Source organism: Salmo salar, chromosome 22 (genome assembly GCF_965601325.2).
Source record: "Salmo salar chromosome 22, fSalSal1, whole genome shotgun sequence".
Classification (NCBI taxonomy): Eukaryota; Metazoa; Chordata; class Actinopteri; order Salmoniformes; family Salmonidae; genus Salmo; species Salmo salar.
This window is the reverse complement of record NC_138312.1, coordinates 10,222,879-10,242,324: the sequence shown is the minus strand read 5'-3', so window position 1 is coordinate 10,242,324 and position 19,446 is coordinate 10,222,879. Positions and strand designations below refer to the sequence as shown.

Here is a 19,446-nt window from a genome sequence, read left to right as displayed (position 1 = left end):
CAGGGATTTCACCATGATGCCAATGGTGACTTTCAAACAGTTACAGAGTTTAATTGCTGTTATAAGAGAAAACTGAGGATGGATCAACAACATTATGGTTAATCCACAATACTAACCTAATTAATGGAGTGAAAAGAAGGAAACCTGTACAGAATAAAGATATTTCAAAACATGCATCCTGTTTGCAAACAATATGTGGCAAAGCAATTCACGTTTTGTCCTGAATACGAAGTGTTATGTTTGGGGCAAATCCAATACAACACATGACTGAGTACCACGCTCCATATTGTCAAGCGTAGTGGTGGCTGCATCATGTTATGGGTATGCTTGTAATTGTTAAGGACTGGGGAGTTTTTCAGGATAAAAAAAATTACGGAATAGAGCTAAGCACAGGCAAGATCCTAGAGGAAAACCTGTTTCAGTCTGCTTTCCACCAGACACTAGGATATTAATTAACCTTCATTCAACAGGACAATAACCTAAAACACAAGGCCAAATCTACACTGGAGCCAAGAAAACAGTGAATGTTCCTAAGTGGCCTAGTTAATGAAAACCTATGCCAAGATGCAAAAATGGTTGTTTAGCAATGATCAGCCAATGTGACAGAGCTTGAAGAATGTTGAAAATAATAATGGGCAAATGTTGCACAATCCAGGTGTGGAAAGTGCTTAGAGACTTACTCACAGCTGTAATTGCTGCCAAAAATGATTCTACAAAGTACTGACTCAGGGGTGTGAATACTTATGTAAATGAGATATTTCTGTATTTCATTGTCAATACATTTCTAAAAATGTCTAAAAACATGTTTTTATTTTGTCATTATTGGGGCATTGTGTGCAGATGGTTGAGCTAAATCAATGTAATCCATTTTGAATTCAGGCTGTAACACAACAAAATGTGGAATAAGTCAAGGGGTAAGAATACTTTCTGAAGGCACTGTATGTAGGGTAAAATGGGTGAGGCAAACTCATCTGGAATCACTGGTCATGCTGATCCAGTAGGAGAATATCTTACATTCTCTCCCCCATGCTACTGGATATAACTGACAGTAGAAAACTATGCATGTCCACACAGATTAAATAGATGAAAGGGATTTTCTTGCTGTAGGATTTCTCGACCTTTGCACTCATTCGAGTTTGGGAGAAGGCACCATTATGCTGTGAGATCGGACCCTACCATTTGGTTATCACCTATCCTTTGGGCTGTTTGTACAGTTGAAGTGGGGTGTTTTAGTGTGGGAGACAATTTATAGGCCTTTCATTGCCATTCTATCGTCTTCTCAGTGAACAGACTAATCTATTGAATGAACAAACAGGGATTCCAGACTGCCAAATCAGTCTAGATTAACTAATCTATACAAGTTTACCCTGTCTGTCAGACCTAAGAGGTAGGTAGCCTAGTGGTTAGAGCGTTGGACTAGTAACTGGAAGGTTGCAAAATCAAATCCCTGAGCTGACAAGGTAAAAAATCTGTCTTTCTGCCCCTGAACAAGGCAGTTAACCCACTGTTCCTAGGCCGTCATTGAAAATAAGAATTTGTTCTTAACTGGCTTGCCTAGTTAAATAAAGATAAAGGAAAAAAAAGAGAGCCGAACCGATAGAAACATGTCAGTTATTTCTGCCCAAAAATTTATAATTTAAACAGTAGGTTTTTTGATTTTTTGAGATTGAAAGTATTCACAATGTCCATGGTCTTTCCATTGAGATCTGCTTAAGCATTCTGTCTGTCTGCGAGTGAGGAGGATTCCTGTTAGAACTACAGAATGTCTTCTCTCTTCTCAGTGCAGGGCACCAGGGACCTGCCAATCACTTTACCATGTAGACCTATTTCCTCAGCAGCACATGGGGTGCGGCGCCTGCATGCATGTCTGCTATGAGCTCTGCTGGCTGGCTCGGCTTTCTGGTTTTGGTCTATATCTTTGTAGTGGTGGTTGCCACCACAAAGATAAGGATGTTTCCCATGTATGATGGAGATCACATCCTTACAGTAGGTCCAGGGCAGTGGTGCTCTGAGGTTGTGAAGTGGTTGATGACATGAGTACATTTTATGGTTAGTAAGATATTAATTCAAATGGCACTGTATAGAAATTCACCAATACATTTCGATGTTGCCTTCTTACCGACCAGCGATATCAGAACTATAAATAGATTTCTCAAAGGTAGCTAGATTTCTCTTTTCGATCATATTCACCATTTTTATCAACATATTTTGATAGATTTGTATAGATCCAATATACTGTATCAGCAGGCATTATGTAGGATTAAGCTATAAATGACTCTTCCTGTTCAGTCAAACTAAAGGAGCCTTGTTAAAGGGTGTGTCTGCTGTGGTGGTAGGCTAAATATGAAGGAATGGTACATGGCTCAGCTAGCCTGGGTGCCAGTATGTTTCTGCTTTGTTACCAACTCCTTATGGAATTGTCATGTTAAACATGTTTGGCTTGACAATGACAATGGAGTAGGCAAAAACACAAATAGATCTGGGACAAGGCTATGTTTCAGCTTCTGGCAAAGACTGGTTTTTAATGAGATTGAGTTTGAGCTGATGTAAGCAGATTATGATATGAGCTCAAGTGTAAACTGTTTGAAATACTGTGAGCAGCAGAGGTCCTTATTTTCAATCTACTGATGCTGAAAGGACTAGAGAGTGTAATTACACAAGTTTAAAACGTCTGAACGAGAGCATACATTTAGCTTACAATAGCACTTCTCAGAACATTAACATTACAGCCATGTTTCTATATCCACATTTTCATGATAGTGAAAGAGGTACGAAAGGCCATACATTTTTATTTAAGGCTGTTCGCTAATTTACAGCCTCTCCACGTGTCTTATTCCCTTGAATTGCCTCACAGTGAATAACTAATGAGTATGACCCATTATTTTAGATGGGTTTCCTCTACTATCCTTGACTCTTAGCCAACACCTTCAGTTAATGCAGTGGATGATACATTTTTTTCACCTCTTATGGGCTATTGCCTGTAGCTATTGTACTGTATAGTAGAAAACAGCATTCCTATTTTCCCACATCTCCCTTCTTCACCATCGTGGTCACACAGAAATCCAGTCATTCATTTTAACAAATGAGACAGATAGCATGGCTTCATGTTATTGATTTAGGATAGGATGGTCATGTCTTGTCCGCTGTCCATGTAGGATTCACATCATCCATTATGACATTTCCCTTTGTTTTGCTATGCTTTACTATGGATTATTGTGAGCGTGTGTGTGTGTATACAGTATGTGCAAGGGTAGAGGGTGTGACTGAATGTATGTGCGAGATTGTGATTGTGCTATGCTATAATTGCATAAACGTGTGTAGGAACACGCACACACATCAAGGAGAATGCATGTCTTCCCTACTGGGAGGCTATAGAGTTTGTAGTTTCGACAGAACGTCAGAAGCATCCCCCTGGTGGCCACTCACAGTCCCAGTCACTGTCATCAGTGTTTTACATCTAGGACTGTACCACGTCAAGATCCAAAACAGGGGTGTTCCACAGTTAGAGCTGTACTATGTCAGGATCCTGTAGGGGGGGTTAGAGCAGCGTTGCCATGGTGAGGGAGCCCAGGGAGTCACATTTGTCTTCCTAACAATGTGAACGCAGCATGGATGCTTCTCACCAGCAAAACACCTGTCACTACACAATACTAGTCCACAGTCACAACAGTGTGTTCACACTGGAACTTTAATATTTATTTGCAGAGAGGAAAATCTTTGGGATATCCAAGGGAATAAGACACAAACAGTTTGACAGTGATACATGGAATATGTGATTGCATTGTGTGTCTGACCACAGTGACTGATGTGATGTCCCCACAGACCCAGAGTCTCAGAGGAAACGCACGGTGCAGAACGTCCTTGACCTCAGACAGAACCTGGAAGATACCATGTCCAGTCTACGCGGTGCCCAGCTCAGCCATGGGTGAGTCCATTACCGTACATTGAGTTTATAGATTATGGTAGGCAATACTGGGGTGCTTCTGATGCCACGTACTGATGTGAACAGGGCATAATGTTAAAGCGCATTCTCAAAACCCAGAGTATCCTTTTATTTCCGTATTTTTCTTTCTTTTAAAGTTCCATCTGCGCAAACATTACTTGCTACCCACACATTACCTGTCAACTGTATATTGTTTCATTGGTTCAGCAAGATGCTGTACGTGTAGACAGAAGAAAGCTATGGATTTATTTGAGAAATGTAGCATACTCAGACACACATGAAACACAATGGACAGATCGATAGAGTACACACAATCATGTTTACACAACTGCCCGCCTTTACGTCTTCTTGGCAACTTGCCACCTGTTAAACAAATCCTGTCAATCATGACCATTACATTCTGGGAAACCCTTTGTCGAGTATTAGTTTCAGACGGTCTCTATCATGATGAGACACAAACAATAATAACTCCACAGGTTATTGAAGAAGTTCTGCATTCAAAGACTGTACATCAGCCATTTTTGCCTGCTTCTTATCTCTAGCTCAACAGTATGTGCTCTGCCTACCAATATTGCTGTTGCCGTTTGGTCTCTCTTTGATGTGTGTGGTGTTCATGTCCTAAGGGATTCCATCCCAGATATGAGCTCTGAATTTCCATAGCCCTGGCCTCTGGAGACTGACAGACACCTCTGCCACTTCACCCATCTAAAAACTCATGTCTTTCGACCTTGGCCACCAAACTCTAGAGCAGGGTTTTCAAAACTCAGTCCTGCCCCCCCTCCAGGTGCACATTTAGGTTTTTGACCCTAGCACTACACAGCTAATTCAAATAATCAAAGCTTGATGATGAGTTGGTTATTTGAATCAGCTATGTAGTGCTAGGGCCAAAACCAAAATGTGCACTCAGGGTGGGGGCCCCGGGACCGAGTTTGGGAAACCCTGCTCTAGGGCTGGGCTCTTCAACCCTGTTCCTGGAGAACTACCCTACTGTATGCTGTCGCTCCAGCCCCAGTTGTAACTAACCTGATTCATCTTATCAACCAGCTAATAATTAGAATCGGGTGCACTGGATTAGGGTTGGAATGAAAACCTAGGATGGTAGCTCTCCAGGAAAATGGTTAGAGAGCCCTGCTCTAAAGCACAAATGGACTGTAGGTACTGTAACATCCACATACAGTACTACTAATAAATCATAAGCTTCGAATTACTTTACCTCACTGCGTACAGCATGTTTTTTTTAACAGCTCTCTGACCGGCCGTAATTCTGTCACTAGTTCAGCTCCCTGTCATAACTCCCAAACATATACCCTAACGTATGGGATTGTATGATGTGCGTCCATGAGTTCAAACTATCTTACAAATTGAAGTTAAACTACATTTCAAAACTCTCAAGGAAGTACCGTCCTACTGTGAGCTAATGTATCATTCCACTGAAGCATTGTGGGAGTCGGAATGTGTTCCTGAGGCAGTAACAGTTAACAGTCCCTGTTGATGAATTATCCATCTACAGAAGTACAGAAATAGCAGGAGGAAAAAACACCCACATGGTCTCAGGCAGGCATTGCATTATTCATCTGAGCTGGTTGGTGCATCTGGTTATGTAATCGCCAGACTCAGCAGAAGCTCCTTGCCATCGGGAGGGCATTGCAAATCCTGACCAACTTAGAGAACAGACTAGAACTACTCTCTAGTCTAAACTAGAACTTCTCTCTAGTCTAACTTCTCACTTAGACAACAGACTGGAAGTACTCTCTAGTCTAAACTAGAACGACTCTCTAGTCTAAACTAGAACGACTCTCTAGTCTAACCTCTCACTTAGACAACAGACTAGAAGTACTCTCTAGTCTAAACTAAGTCTAAACTAGAACTTCTCTCTAGTCCACATTGGTTCACCTTTCACTGGCTGACACAATGGCCCAGAGTTTTCCCTGGTCAGGTCATGTAGTCAAGAAAAACTCCTGGCCCGAGCAATCATAAAAAAAATGTATGTTGGCGGTGTGTGATTATGTGCTGATTACCTTGGGTCTGTAAATCCCAGCTGGTAATTATATTGTGAACATATCGCTGAGGGTTATGAACGATCCCGGCAAAGGGAGAGAGGCGACAAAATACTTTTCTCTGTTCACACAATGATGCTATGCTCTTATACTATAGCAAGCGAGATGCCCTTGAGTTCTGAGATGCCACCCATTCTTTGTTTTAGTCGCTGAAGGCTGAGAGTGAACGTTACAGCTGTATCTGGGTCAGCAGAGACTATATGTCAGGACAGATTTCTTTAAAGGCCCGATGACAGAGAGTGAGAAACAGGAAATAGAATTTCTTTCTCTAATTCTCTCTCTGTAAGTCCCTCAAGCTCTTTGTTTTTCCGACCTCCCTTTATGTCCTCTCATTCATTCCATTTCTACAATACTATAACCTCTCTCTCTTCCTTTCCTCTCCCCAGCTGTCTGGAGAGCAGTAATGTTTGCTATGACAGTGACGAGACCAACGCCCGCAGCATGTCCAGTCTGTCCAATCGCTCGTCTCCTCTCTCCTGGCGCCACGGCCAGTCCAGCCCCCGGCTGCAGGCTGGAGACGCCCCCTCATCCACGGGCAGCGGCGTGTACCATGGGGGAAAGGCCGGGTCCCAGTATACGGCCCACACCATGCCTGCCCGAGTCTCCAGCCGTCTTAGCCACTCCTCCCGAATCGAGCTCATCGAAGGGCTGGATGTGGACGATGCTGACCTCAAGTCTGGTTACCTGAGCGACAGCGACCTGCTGGGAAAGAGCATGCCAGAGGATGACGATGACAACCTAGCCAATGGGTAAGGGGATATAGCAGGGGTGTCAAACTCATTCCATGGCAGGCCGAGTGCCTGCTGGTTTTTGTTATTTCAATTTTTTGGGGGTCAGACAACCAGGTGAGGGGAGTTCCTAACTTAACAGTGACCTTAATTGATCAATCAAGTACAAGGTAGGAGTGAAAATCTGCAGAAACTCAGCCCTCTGTGATATGAGTTTGACACCTGTGGTTATTCTATTGTCTAACTCAGGGTTATTCTACTCTAGGTGTTTGTGCAGGCTTTGGATCCAATTCTTCAGTAAGACTCACTTTGCATCCTACTGTAAAATGATCTTTGATTTTGTCCTTGTGGATTCTACTGATGGTTGTTATCACTTGGTCCTACAACTTACGGTATATCATGAAACAAGCATCAAGTCAAGCATGGATTTGGATGCACTGTGCTTGGAGTAACCCTTTCACAGCGCTGTCCTCAGCAGTCCAGGGCTCTAGACTGCGACCATTTAGTCACATTTTGAGGCCCTTTATCTTGGCTGTGCGAGTAAAATGTTGGATTGGTTACACTGGTGCGAGCTGCACATTCTACCTCGTCATCTACATCAAAACGTCCTATTTTTAGAGCGAATAAAACCATTAATTTGTTAAACAGTAAAGTGCATTATTCTCATGATTCCTGTATTAAAAGTGTCTGCCTTGCCGCTGTGCCTGCCTGTTTCGCTGGGCCCGGCTGCTGTAATGACCCCGAGTGAGCTTCTCATACTCTCTCTCCCACCTTGTGTGCCCCTCGTGATTGTGTAACATTTCAAAATGCAATTGCGTGGAAAAAAATACTTTGGATGCAACTAGTTCAAGTTGTCTATTATAAGGAGATTAGGGTCTCAGCTTTCTGTAGGTATGGAAGACCTGGTTCAGTCAAGATATCTGATATGGCTTTGAAATACAGAGCGGGGCGAAATTGCGCATCGGCCATTGCAAGTGCACTAGGCCTCATTGTACATTTTTTTTTTTTTAGGACATTTACATTTAGTGTTCGATTAATACAAGGCGACTAGCAGTAGGTGTTATATTTAGAGTTACCGTTCTAGCTAATGTGTTTTGAGTTTCCATTGGCTTAGGTGGTGAATTAGCACTAGTTGAATTACGCCTATATATAATATTTGTGCACATAAAAATTAAGTCAAATTCTTCTCTACTGAACCAAAAAATCAGAAAATTCCGGGGCCCTATTTTGACAGTAAAATAAAACAAGAATTGCTTAATTGTCAACCCAAAATTCATGACATATCACATTTTTTTAATCATGCATTCCTGCTTGGACATGTTAGAATATTATAGAATACCATCTCAGTAGTCTATTACATTCTTAATAAAACATTCTTAATTACTTTATAAGATGATGACTCAAATGTATTCTACTATGTGACGCTGCAATTTTAACAATTTTTTTTGCTTCCTAATCATGGGCTGGTGCCACCAACTGAAAAAGTTAGTGGCACAAGGGTAACATGTTAGTCTGGAGCCCTGCAGTCTTGTCTAGTGTAACTCGCTTGTTCCTGAATGGGTCTATTATGGATTCATGCTTGATGCAGCAACCATGTCGCCTTCTTCTCAGACTGATTCTGCTGAGGTGGATCAAAATAAATTTTTTCAAACATTTTTGCTGAGTAGAGTGTACCCTTACAGTCAAGTCCTGAATGGGCACATTCGCTATATAACGCAACATGTTTTGTGGCAAAACCTACAGTAGAGTTGAAAATGCGATGGAAACCCATTTCACTAGTATTTTTTATTTGGTTCATTGGAATTTACCGCACAAGTTATTTTTTATGTCCGCTAAGTGCACAGCCTTTTATCTTCTATGGCCTACGTGGGACGCCTGCGGGACACAGCCAGTGAAATATCAGGGCGGCAAATTCAAAAACAACAAAATGTCATAATTCAACTTTCTCAAACAAACAACTATTTTACACCATTTTAAAGATAAACTTCTCCTTGATGTAACCACATTGTCCGATTTCAAAAAGGCTTTACAACGAAAGCAAAACATTAGATTATGTTAGGAGAGTACATAGACAAAAATAATCACACAGCCATTTTCCAAGCAAGCATATATGTCACAAAAACCCAAAACACAGCTAAATGAAGCACTAACCTTTGATGATCTTCATCAGATGACACTCCTAGGACATTATGTTATACAATACATGCATGTTTTGTTCAATCAAGTTAATATTTATATCTAAAAACAGCTTTTTACATTGGCATGTGATGTTCAGAACATGCATTCCCACCCAAAACTTCCGGTGAATTTACTAAATTACTCATCATAAACGTTGACAAAATACATAACAATTATTTTAAGAATTATAGATACAGAACTTCTTTATGCAATTGCTATGTCAGATTTTAAAATAGCTTTTCGGTGAAAGCACATTTTGCAATATTCTGAGTAAATAGCTCAACCATCACGGCTAGCTATTTTGACACCCGCCAAGTTCGGGGCTCACTAAACTCAGAATTACTAATAGAAAAATGGTATTACCTTTGCTGATCTTCGTCAGAATGCACTCCCAGGACTGCTACTTCCACAAGAAATGTTGTTTTTGTTCCAAATAATCCATAGTTATGTCCAAATACCTCCGTTTTGTTCTTGCGTTCAGGTCACTATCCAAAGGGTAATGCGCGAGCGCATTTCGAGACAAAAAAATTCATAATATTCCATTGCCGTACTTAGAAGCATGTCAAACGCTGTTTAAAATCTATTGAATGAATACAATAGTGTATTCATTCAAAGAGGAAAAGAAAAAACAGCGTGCTCACGTGACCGCGCATATCCAATCTCTTTGTCACCAGGCAGACCACTGACAAACTGAGCTACTATACTCTGCCCAGAGACAGAAGACGCCTCAATCCACTTTCTGAAGGCTTTAGAGAGCCAATGGACGCCTTAGAAAGTGCTACGTAACCCCACAGATACTGTAGTTTCGATAGAGAATCAAAAGAAGAACTACAAATTCTCAGACAGGCCACTTCCTGCTTGGACTTTTCTCAGGTTTTTGCCTGCCATATGAGTTCTGTTATACTCACAGACACCATTCAAACAGTTTTAGAAACTTCAGAGTGTTTTCTATCCAAATCTACTAATAATATGCATATTCTCGTTTCTGGGCAAGAGTAGTAACCAGTTTAAATCGGGTACGTTTTTTCATCCGGCCGTGAAAATACTGCCCCCTATCCCAAACAGGTTATTTGCAACAAGTCAAATGGATGGAAACGTATATCTGGTGGGAAAATGTGCATATTATTTTATGCATATTTTTTAAATATTTGCATGGAAATATGTTGCCAATTGGATGGAAACCTAGCTACTAATGCGAATCCCCCTCTGCTGAAACTCATTGCTCTGTGAAATATATCTCCTCCATGCCCTCCCCCTACAGTGTGACATATCACCACCCACATTTATAGGGTGTGTGTGTGTGTGTGTGTGTGTGTGTGTGTGTGTGTGTGTGTGTGTGTGTGTGTGTGTGTGTGTGTGTGTGTGTGTGTGTGTGTGTGTGTGTGTGTGTGTGTGTGTGTGTGTGTGTGTTTGTGTGTTGATGGCAACTAGTGAATAAACACGTGCAAACACTAGGCTCTAAACAAGAGTCTAGAGTCCAGAATAATTCCAAACTCGTAGCTTCACTATTCCGTCTCTGTTCCTAGCCGTTCCAACAACTTGGGAAATTATCTGCTGAAACAAGACAAGATTTTGTCTGACTTGGAATCTTCCATTTTGTAGAAAGTAAGATCTCCGAATGGCAGGAAAACCAAAAGTGGATCTCTAAATGGATCTAAAGGAGTGCAGATCACGTCTGAGTTGTGCAGTAATGACATTCATTACCAGCCCTCCTGCTGAGCTGGCCGTGTCAAAGACAGCAGTGGGCATTCATTCACACCCACATCTCACTGCAGAGACGGAGGAGGGTGTAACTGACACAAACGCACACAGAGCCCCTCGAGTCAGTGCCTGCCTCTCCACTAAATGGGATTGAGCAAGTCACTTTGTGCTACCAACAACTTAAGCAGAAAGGACTGAAGTACAGAATGACATTGGCTTAAAGTACTACCCTAGTTTTTTGAACCGTTAAAACCCACTGACAAACAACTGCGCATTAGAAACAGTAGCCTACTGATCAATGCCGTGGTAGGGCATCAGTCTGATCCTAGGCCAAGGTGTCAAGGACAGGCGTGGCAGGTGTTCTGTCTACCAGGTGCAGAGCCACAGCATTCTCTCCTTTCATGGCTCATTTAACACTCGTTTAACAGTCTCTTTCTCTCTCTCAATCTCTCTTTTTGCTCCTTTCTCTCTGCCCCCCCACCTCTCTCTTTCTCTCTCTAATTCCCTCTCCCTAGTTGACAGTCAGTAGGCAGGGAGAGGAGAGGCAGATGCAGGGAATCCAGGCCAGTTCTCTGGTGTGATGTGAGGAACTTTATCATTGCTCCACATGCACTGGGATTTACTCTGCAGCTTCTGGGGCACTGACTGACTGGCCCGCTTGGGTAATCAGTCCACTCTGCCTATGAGAGACTACAGTGTAAATATTGAGAAGTGTGATAGATGGACATGGCATAGTGAGAAGCAGAATGAGATTGAAGAGAAAGAGTGAGAGTAAGATGGTATGTCTGGTGATTGTAAAAATGCCTCGTAGTGAGTGCTCAGCACTGGGCCACCTGTGTCCTCAATCCCTAGGTGAGCTATTTAAGGTGACCATGATGAGAAACCCTGTACCTCCTGTGGTGTGCCACCTGTTCCCAGGTCAGCCCATACACAGAGACAGGACTACAGGCATCTTTTTGATAACCATACGCTTGGATCGAGATCCCCAATGTACTTTATCTGGCAGAATATAACGAAGGGATAGTATAACTACCAAATCTCTAAGAGAAAACATATTCCACATTTTGTTGTTACAGCCTGAATTTAACATTTATAAAAAAATGAGTAAATCCTCACCCATCCACACGTAATACCCCACAATGACAAAGTCAAAACATGTTTTCAGAAATCTTTGCACATTTATTGAAAATGAAATACAGAAATATCTCAAGTATTCACACCCCTGCCTTTGGCAGTGATTACTGCTGTAACGTCTTTCTGGGTAAGTCTCTAAGAGCTTTGCACACGTGGATTGCACAATATTTTCACACTATTATTTTTTTACATTTTTCAAGCTCTGTTAAGATTGATGTTGATCATTGCTAGACAGCCATTTTCATGTTTTACCATAGATTCTTAAGTCTTTTTAAGTCAAAATTGTAACTAGCCCACTCAGGAACATTCATTGTTGCCTTGGTAAGCAACTCCAGTGTACTGTATAATTGACTTTGAGTTTTAGGTTATTGTCCGGCTGAAAGGTAAATTTGACTCCCAGTGTCTGTTAGAAAGCAGACTGAACCAGGTTTTCCTCTAGGATTCTGCTTGTCCTTAGCTCTATTCCGTTTCTTTTTATCTTAAAAAACTCCCTAGTCCTTGCCAATGAAAAGCACACCCATAACATGATGCAGCCACCACCATGCTTGAAAATATGAAGAGTGGTACTCAGTGATGTGTTGTGTTGGATTACCCCAAACCTTAACACTTTGTATTCAGGACATAAAGTTAATTTCTTCGGCAATTGTTTTGCAGTTTTACTTTAGTGCCTTATTTTTTATTCTGCATAGGATTCCTTCTTTTCACTCAGTCATTTAGATTAGTATTGTGGAGTAACTACAATATTGTTGATCCATCCTTAGTTTTCTTCTATCACAGCCATGAAACTCTTTAACTACTTTAAAGTCATCATTGGCCTCATGTTGAAATCCCTATGCGGTTTTCTTCGTCACTGAGTTAGGAAGGATGCCTGTATCTTTGTAGTTACTGGGTGTATTGATACGCCATCCAAAATGTAATTAATAACTTCACCATGTTCAAAAGGATATTCAATATCTTTTTTTTTTTTTACCAATCTACCAGTAGGTGCCCTTCTTTGCGAGGCATTGGAACACCTCACTGGTCGTTGTAGTTGAAGCTTTGTTTGAAATTCACTTCTCGACTGAGGGACCTTTATAGATAATTGTATGCAGTGGCGGTCGGTGCCGTTTAAGATGAGGGCGGATGATAATTTTTTTTTATGAACATGGCCTTATTTCTTTTACAGAATTTTATTACAGTTTAACTGTTATTCATATTCCATTCACCCAGTTCAATGTTTATCCCCATTTTGTTCCAGTTGCTTCATTTTAAGAAACATTTTCCAACAGATTCAGCACAATTTTATATCATTTTTCTTACCTTTATTTAACTAGGCAAGTCAGTTAAGAACAAAGTCTTATTTTTAATGATGGCCTAGGAACAGTGGGTTAACTGCCTTGTTCAGGGGCAGAATAACAGATTTTTACCTTGTCAGCTCAGGGATTCGATCTCGCAACATTTCGGCTACTAGTCCAATGCTCTAACCACTAGGCTACCTCCCTCCCTGATCAGCCGCAAACACAGTTCACCTTCATAGCAGCCACATACAAACAGCTTGTTGTATATCTAAGTGCTCTCCGCCTCTCACCTTTTCCCTTCGCTTGTGGACTTCAGTGCACAACACATTAGCTGTCTGTGACCAGGAGAAAAAAACATTTCCAAGCTAAACCTTCATATCATGACCACTAACTGCTACACACCACCTACATCGTTGTCATGTCATAGTCAACATAGCTATTAGAACTAACGTGTTAGTAAACCCGCTACAAATCATGCAGTACAGTGTACAGTCAGCAGAAAGCAGTTTAACAGTTACACCAGCAGGTCCCGGTGGCAATACATTTTTAAAACCAAAAGCTTACCTTGAGTTGGAAGAGTTCCAGTGTCGGATAGCCATAGCCAGCTAGCTAACATAGCATCCCTCTGTTTGAGTCTGGTGTTTGAGTAGGCTAAACTAGCTAGCTGCAATTGACTCTAGCAAAGTAAGTGAAAGTAAAAAATGTATATACTACGAAATATAGCTCTCTCTTGCTTCTCCTTAATTTTGGAAGAAAATGGTTGTCTTTCTCTCTCTTTGAGTCAGCGACTCACCACATTTTATGCGCTACAGTGAGCTGTGGCTTATGCTTTCAGTACTAGATTCATTTTCTGATCCTTTGATTGGGTGGACAACATGTCAGTTCATGCTGCAAGAGCTCTGATAGGTTGGAGGACGTCCTCCGGAAATTGTCATCATTATTGTGTAAGTCTATGGAAGGGGATGAGAACCATGAGCCTCCTAGGTTTTGCATTGAGTCAATGTACTCAGAGGAGGACAGAAGCTAGCTGTCCTCCAGCTACACCATGGTGCTACCCTACAGAGTGCAGCTGAGGCTACTGTAGACCTTCATTGTAAAACAGTGTGTTTCAATATATTTGGTGACATTAATATTTTTAGTATAGTATTATCTAAAAAGGATACCTTTTGTAATGTTTAACTTTTTAAACAAGTCCATGCAACTTATTATGTGACTTGTTCAGCAAATCTTCACACCTAAACTTATTTAGGCTTGCAATAACAAAGGGTTTGAATACTTAAGTCATTTTAGCTTTTCATTAATTAATTTGTAAAAAAAGTTTAAAAACATTATTCCACTTTGACATTATGGGGTATTGTGTGTAAAATCTCAACTTAATCCATTTTAAATTCAAGTTGTAACACAACAAAATGTGTAAAAAGTCAAGGAGTATGAATACTTTTTGAAGACACTGAAATTGGAGCATGACCTTCGATACATTCTTGTGCTTGAATGCTAAAACCGCCTGAAAAGCCTTCATGATACATACTGTGCAGATGTGTTGTCTTTGAGTTCAGCGGGAAATGTCCTTGATTCGGATAAACCCCTCATTCTCATAGGAATAGTGCTATGCTACTGACCGTCAAAGGGCTAATCTATAATTGTCACGGCTGTCGTAGGAAGGAGCGGACCAAAGTGCAGCGTGTGTCATTCCACATTTTATTTTCACTGTGAAACTTTGCAATACATACACAATAAACTGAACGAACAAAAACAACAAACCGTGACGCAGAGTAGAAACATACACTAACTCAGAAACAATCTCCCACAAACCCAGGTGGAAAAAAACCCCTACTTAAGTATGATCTCCAATTAGAGACAACGAGGACCAGCTGCCTCTAATTGGAGATCATCCCAAACAAAACCCAACATAGAAATACAAAACTAGAACCTGACAACATAGAAAAACTAAACTAGAAAACCCCCCTCTCACACCCTGACCTACTCTACCATAGAAAATAACAGCTTTCTAAGGTCAGGACGTGACAATAATAGCGTTTTATAGTATGAGTAACTACCGGTATGCAGCTAGGCTAATCCAGGTCTTAAAAACGGAAGAGAAGGCTCATGCTCTAGTTTCCCCCATACTACATATCTCATCTTACTTCTGAATGCATTTGCATTTTTAGTAACACTGCTGTTCTTGTTGGTAACCATTAATTCATTTCATCTGAGAGCTACTGTACGTACAGTCAATGTGAAAATAATCCACGATTCGGACAGCACAAGCACACACACAGTTCAGCTCATTGGAAACCATTAGCATCTACAGTCTCATGAAAATAGATCATTTCTGCAAGCCCCTCCTGCATCTCCATAGCAACCAGCTCCAGTGTGACTGTGGGGAGAAGGAGCATTTCTCCAGCTAATTCGCCATCATTCCTAATACATTCTCCTTTATCTGAATGGAAGCCATAGAATACTGTCAAGCATATCCGAAGGAAGGTTTGACTGCCATGAGTAAAATGGGAATGTTGAGCTAAAATGGTCCTGTAGTATAATATTATAGCCACATCTATAATTCAGATGGCTCTGTATTCTGATTCCTGGTTGGCTGTTATGTTAAATCGTTGACTTAATTGAGGCAATTTGTCATACATGTTATCAAACCAGATGCTCTAATCTTTGCTTGTTACAACACATTTAGACCAAGCCACTGTGTGTGGTCCTTCCGGGGGTTTGGGTTCTATGGAGTGAATTGAACCTGCAGCACATTGTTGGTGGCCTAATGACTTTTGATTATATTGCTACATTAACAACATCAAAACACATAGTAATGTAGGGCTGTGTGTGATATCCACAGCTAGTCTATGCTGTACTGTGTGCTTGGGTAACCCGGGCACCCAGAGAGCAATGCCATTCCTCTGAGTGAGGTGTGCGGTGTGTTTAGAAAAGGGTGAAATGTTTAGATAGAAATATGATGCATAGAGCTGATAGGCTCTATGGCTTACTCCCCATGACCGAAAATAATGTATGTTCTACACAATACGTTTCCATCTGAACATTCTGACAAGGCCCCATTTTGGAGGAAGGAGGGTAATGTACCATCTGTTGGAATCTGTATGGTAGAATCATAATGTCTTTATAATGACAGAATCGTAGTTTTCTGTAGTTACACTCTTCACACCACATAATAATAGAGGATAACCATCACCAGTATCGTATTGTAACATTGGCAGCCATTTTAACCAGGTCTCCCTGAATCATATTCCACACATTGGGTTAGGAGTAATAATGACATTACTGTAATAATGATATTAATGTAATAATGTAATAATGACATTACTGTAATAATGACAATACTGTAATAACGATATTACTGAATATAGTTTAGGTTTGCTATACCTGAAAGAGAAATGATAAATGTCCCACCATTCAGTGCCATCTTTACAAATGTAGAATTTAGCTTTCACCCGTCATTTACGGTTACACCCTTAGACCCATCGAGTTGCGGCATCAGCGTTCTGTTTCAGCCTGATAGCTACTTTCTCATGTCCAATCCCGTCATTTCACAGGAGGATAATCTGTTTTGTCATTCGCTCTTTGATGGAGCGAATTGTCTAATGTGTTAAAAAGGACATGCAAACATGGAACTTCGCTAAATGAGGCCCACCCAGAATGCTCTCTGTTAATCGCAACCAAGGGATTTACTGTCTTTTCCTGGCAGACGTTGAGTAACTCAAAGCATTACTGAAAGCTTATTTAGACTCAGACAGAAAACGAATGACTCCGAATTTTTTGGGGATTCAGATTCTGCCCTGTTTACTGAACCGGCTATAAAGCACTTGACTGCATGCTGAGGTATCGATTATGGAGATGCCTACAGGGTGAGTAGCTTACATTACCGTGTGGAATGGGGGTACTGTACTAGGCTATCTATGACCCCCCTCTTTCCACTGTGCGGCAAGGTGAGGTAATGTATGTGGGAACATGGTGGTACAGGTGTGATGGACTGTATGTGTGTGTGTGTGTGTGTGTGTGTGTGTGTGTGTGTGTGTGTGTGTGTGTGTGTGTGTGTGTGTGTGTGTGTGTGTGTGTGTGTGTGTGTGTGTGTGTGTGTGTGTGTGTGTGTGTGTGTGTGCACACTGAACAGTGTTCTAAGCAGTGCAGGGAAAAGGAAGGGAAAGGCTGGTGCAGCAACACGCCTCTCATCATGCGGCACATGGATCGGGATACGCTGCCATGGCAACCCTCCTCTTCTGACCCACTGACGAGTCAGTGTGCTGGAGTCAGCGTGTGTGTATTCGTGCACGTGTGTGTAGTTATGTGTGTGTGGAGGATGAAAGGGCTTCATATTGACCGATTAAGAAGATTGCTGTGCATCCAAACATGAAATGGTATAGTGGGAGTCTAGGCAATGGATATCTGCGGCTCGTACCTATTGTTAGAACTCCCCTTTGAATCCTTCCATGGCAGACATACTTTTTGATGGTTTCAGATCAGCTATCAATTATTACGGCACAAAGACTTGCAAGTGGTCATTCTGTTTGAGTTAGGGTCATTAGAATGTAATCCCTCTCTTTCCATAATAGGTGCTGTTTCTGATGAACAAGTTGAACAACATCATGTTCGGTTAGATTATCATACAGTATGCATAATGCTGTTTAAAATACAACACTATTCAGAGTCTGACCAAAGATATGCATATTAAGTACGTGCTATGTATTACTGAGTTAAGACAACGAATGGATTCCTTCATGTTAGCTAATCCATCGTTTCAGTTTGCTCTTCTGGTAATATCATTTCCATGGCAACGGTGAAAAAGCTTTGCACATGCTAGGAAATCGAGCTTCTCTGTCTCTCTCTCTCTCTGTGTCTCTGTGTGTGTGTAACCATTTACACTATGGCTCATTCTAATGGAAATTGCACATCAACACACCCATACTTGAGTGCATACAGTACAGCATTTGCCTCTAGTCATCTAATACTGGTCCACAAAGCACGGAACAGTCTGCCTTCAATTTCCCTTTCCTGCATACATTGGACTCTACTCCACAGTCAGTCCCTGCTTGGCTTTCCTGACCAGCCTAGCATAGTGCTTTCCTGACCCACATAAAGCCATGTGCAGAGTGATTAGGTCTGGGCCTGCTTGGCCGGACCCTCCAAAAGCCCTGCAGGGATTACGGTTTAGTTGGACCGCTGCTCGGGGTCAACCCTTTATGGGCCATGACTCAAGTTTCACGTTTTAATTTCACATGCACAAGTACAGTGAAATGCCTTACTTGCAAACACTAACCCCAACAATGTAGTAATCAATAACAATGTAAACTAAAAATAATAACGTAGAACAAAATCACAAAAGATATAAAAAAATAAGAAGAACACGCTAAAGTAAGTATGCATAGTATGTATATACAGGGTCATTTCCAGTACCATATTTACAATGTGCATGGATACTGGATCGATAAAAGTAGATATGTATAGGGGTAAGGTGAAGAGGGAGGGGATCACTCTACTCTACATACCCTACCCCCGAGGCCAGGAGGGGTCTGGGGCCACATGTGAACAGAGGAGGCCCTCCCCTTACACACACACAGACACAGAAACACACACAGAAACACACACACTCACATACTCACACACACACACACACACACACACACACACACACACACACACACACACACACACACACACACACACACACACACACACACACACACACACACACACACACACACAGAGAGTGTGACACATCTGTGGGCAATATGGGATGCCTCTGTCACTGGAGGGGTCAATAGTAGAAGACAGAATCAAGAAGACCACCACTACAGTATCACCTCCACATGCATGTCTGATAAACGGACCAGTATCTAATTAGATGACCGTAGCCCTGGGGGCATGTGAACATCTGTGTATCATGTCCATGATGTCATGTCATCACTCACGGCAGGCAGGCTCCATTACAACCATATCAGGGCTAGGCGTCCTGGTGTGCCCCTGTGATGTGGTGTTTGGTAAGGGAACCCTCCTGTCATGTCTGAGGTCTAGTCTGGCTGATGTTTTCCAGCCCAACAATCAGAGGGAGTCCATTTTCACGTGGATATACAGAGCTCCAGTCTCAGATGGACTCACCGATGCATCTCAGAGCCATTACTGTTTCACTGCTAGTGTTACTGGAGCTACTGTCCTGTGCCGCCTTGCCTTGCTGCTGATGGCAGCACAATTCTGTTAGCTTTGCCAGGGTCAAGCTCAATACAAATCAAAATACCTGTACGATTCTCTCTTTTTCATGTACTGATTGAATAAGAGGATAAAGTGATGAGGAAAAACTGTCTGGACAGCAGGGTGTGCCAGTGGACACTGAGCTTGATCCTCAGAGACCTACTTAGAGACTTTTATAATGCATTACTTCAGAGGAATTCTACGCTTTTCATGATAAATAAAGC

At 41.6% G+C, this 19,446-nt stretch overlaps 1 protein-coding gene across 10 annotated transcripts in view; it reads left to right on the top strand.

Moving 5' to 3' along the window:
• The window catches only part of LOC106582711 (neuron navigator 1), a 119,650-nt gene that overhangs the window by 40,307 nt on the left and 59,897 nt on the right, over positions 1 to 19,446 (top strand). For all 10 annotated transcript variants that reach the window (XM_082967354.1, XM_014166058.3, XM_082967356.1 and 7 more), the window contains 2 exons: positions 3,823 to 3,925; positions 6,387 to 6,749. In XM_082967354.1, the coding sequence (XP_082823480.1) occupies positions 3,823 to 3,925; positions 6,387 to 6,749 (466 nt within the window). The remainder of the gene's footprint in view (positions 1 to 3,822; positions 3,926 to 6,386; positions 6,750 to 19,446) is intronic.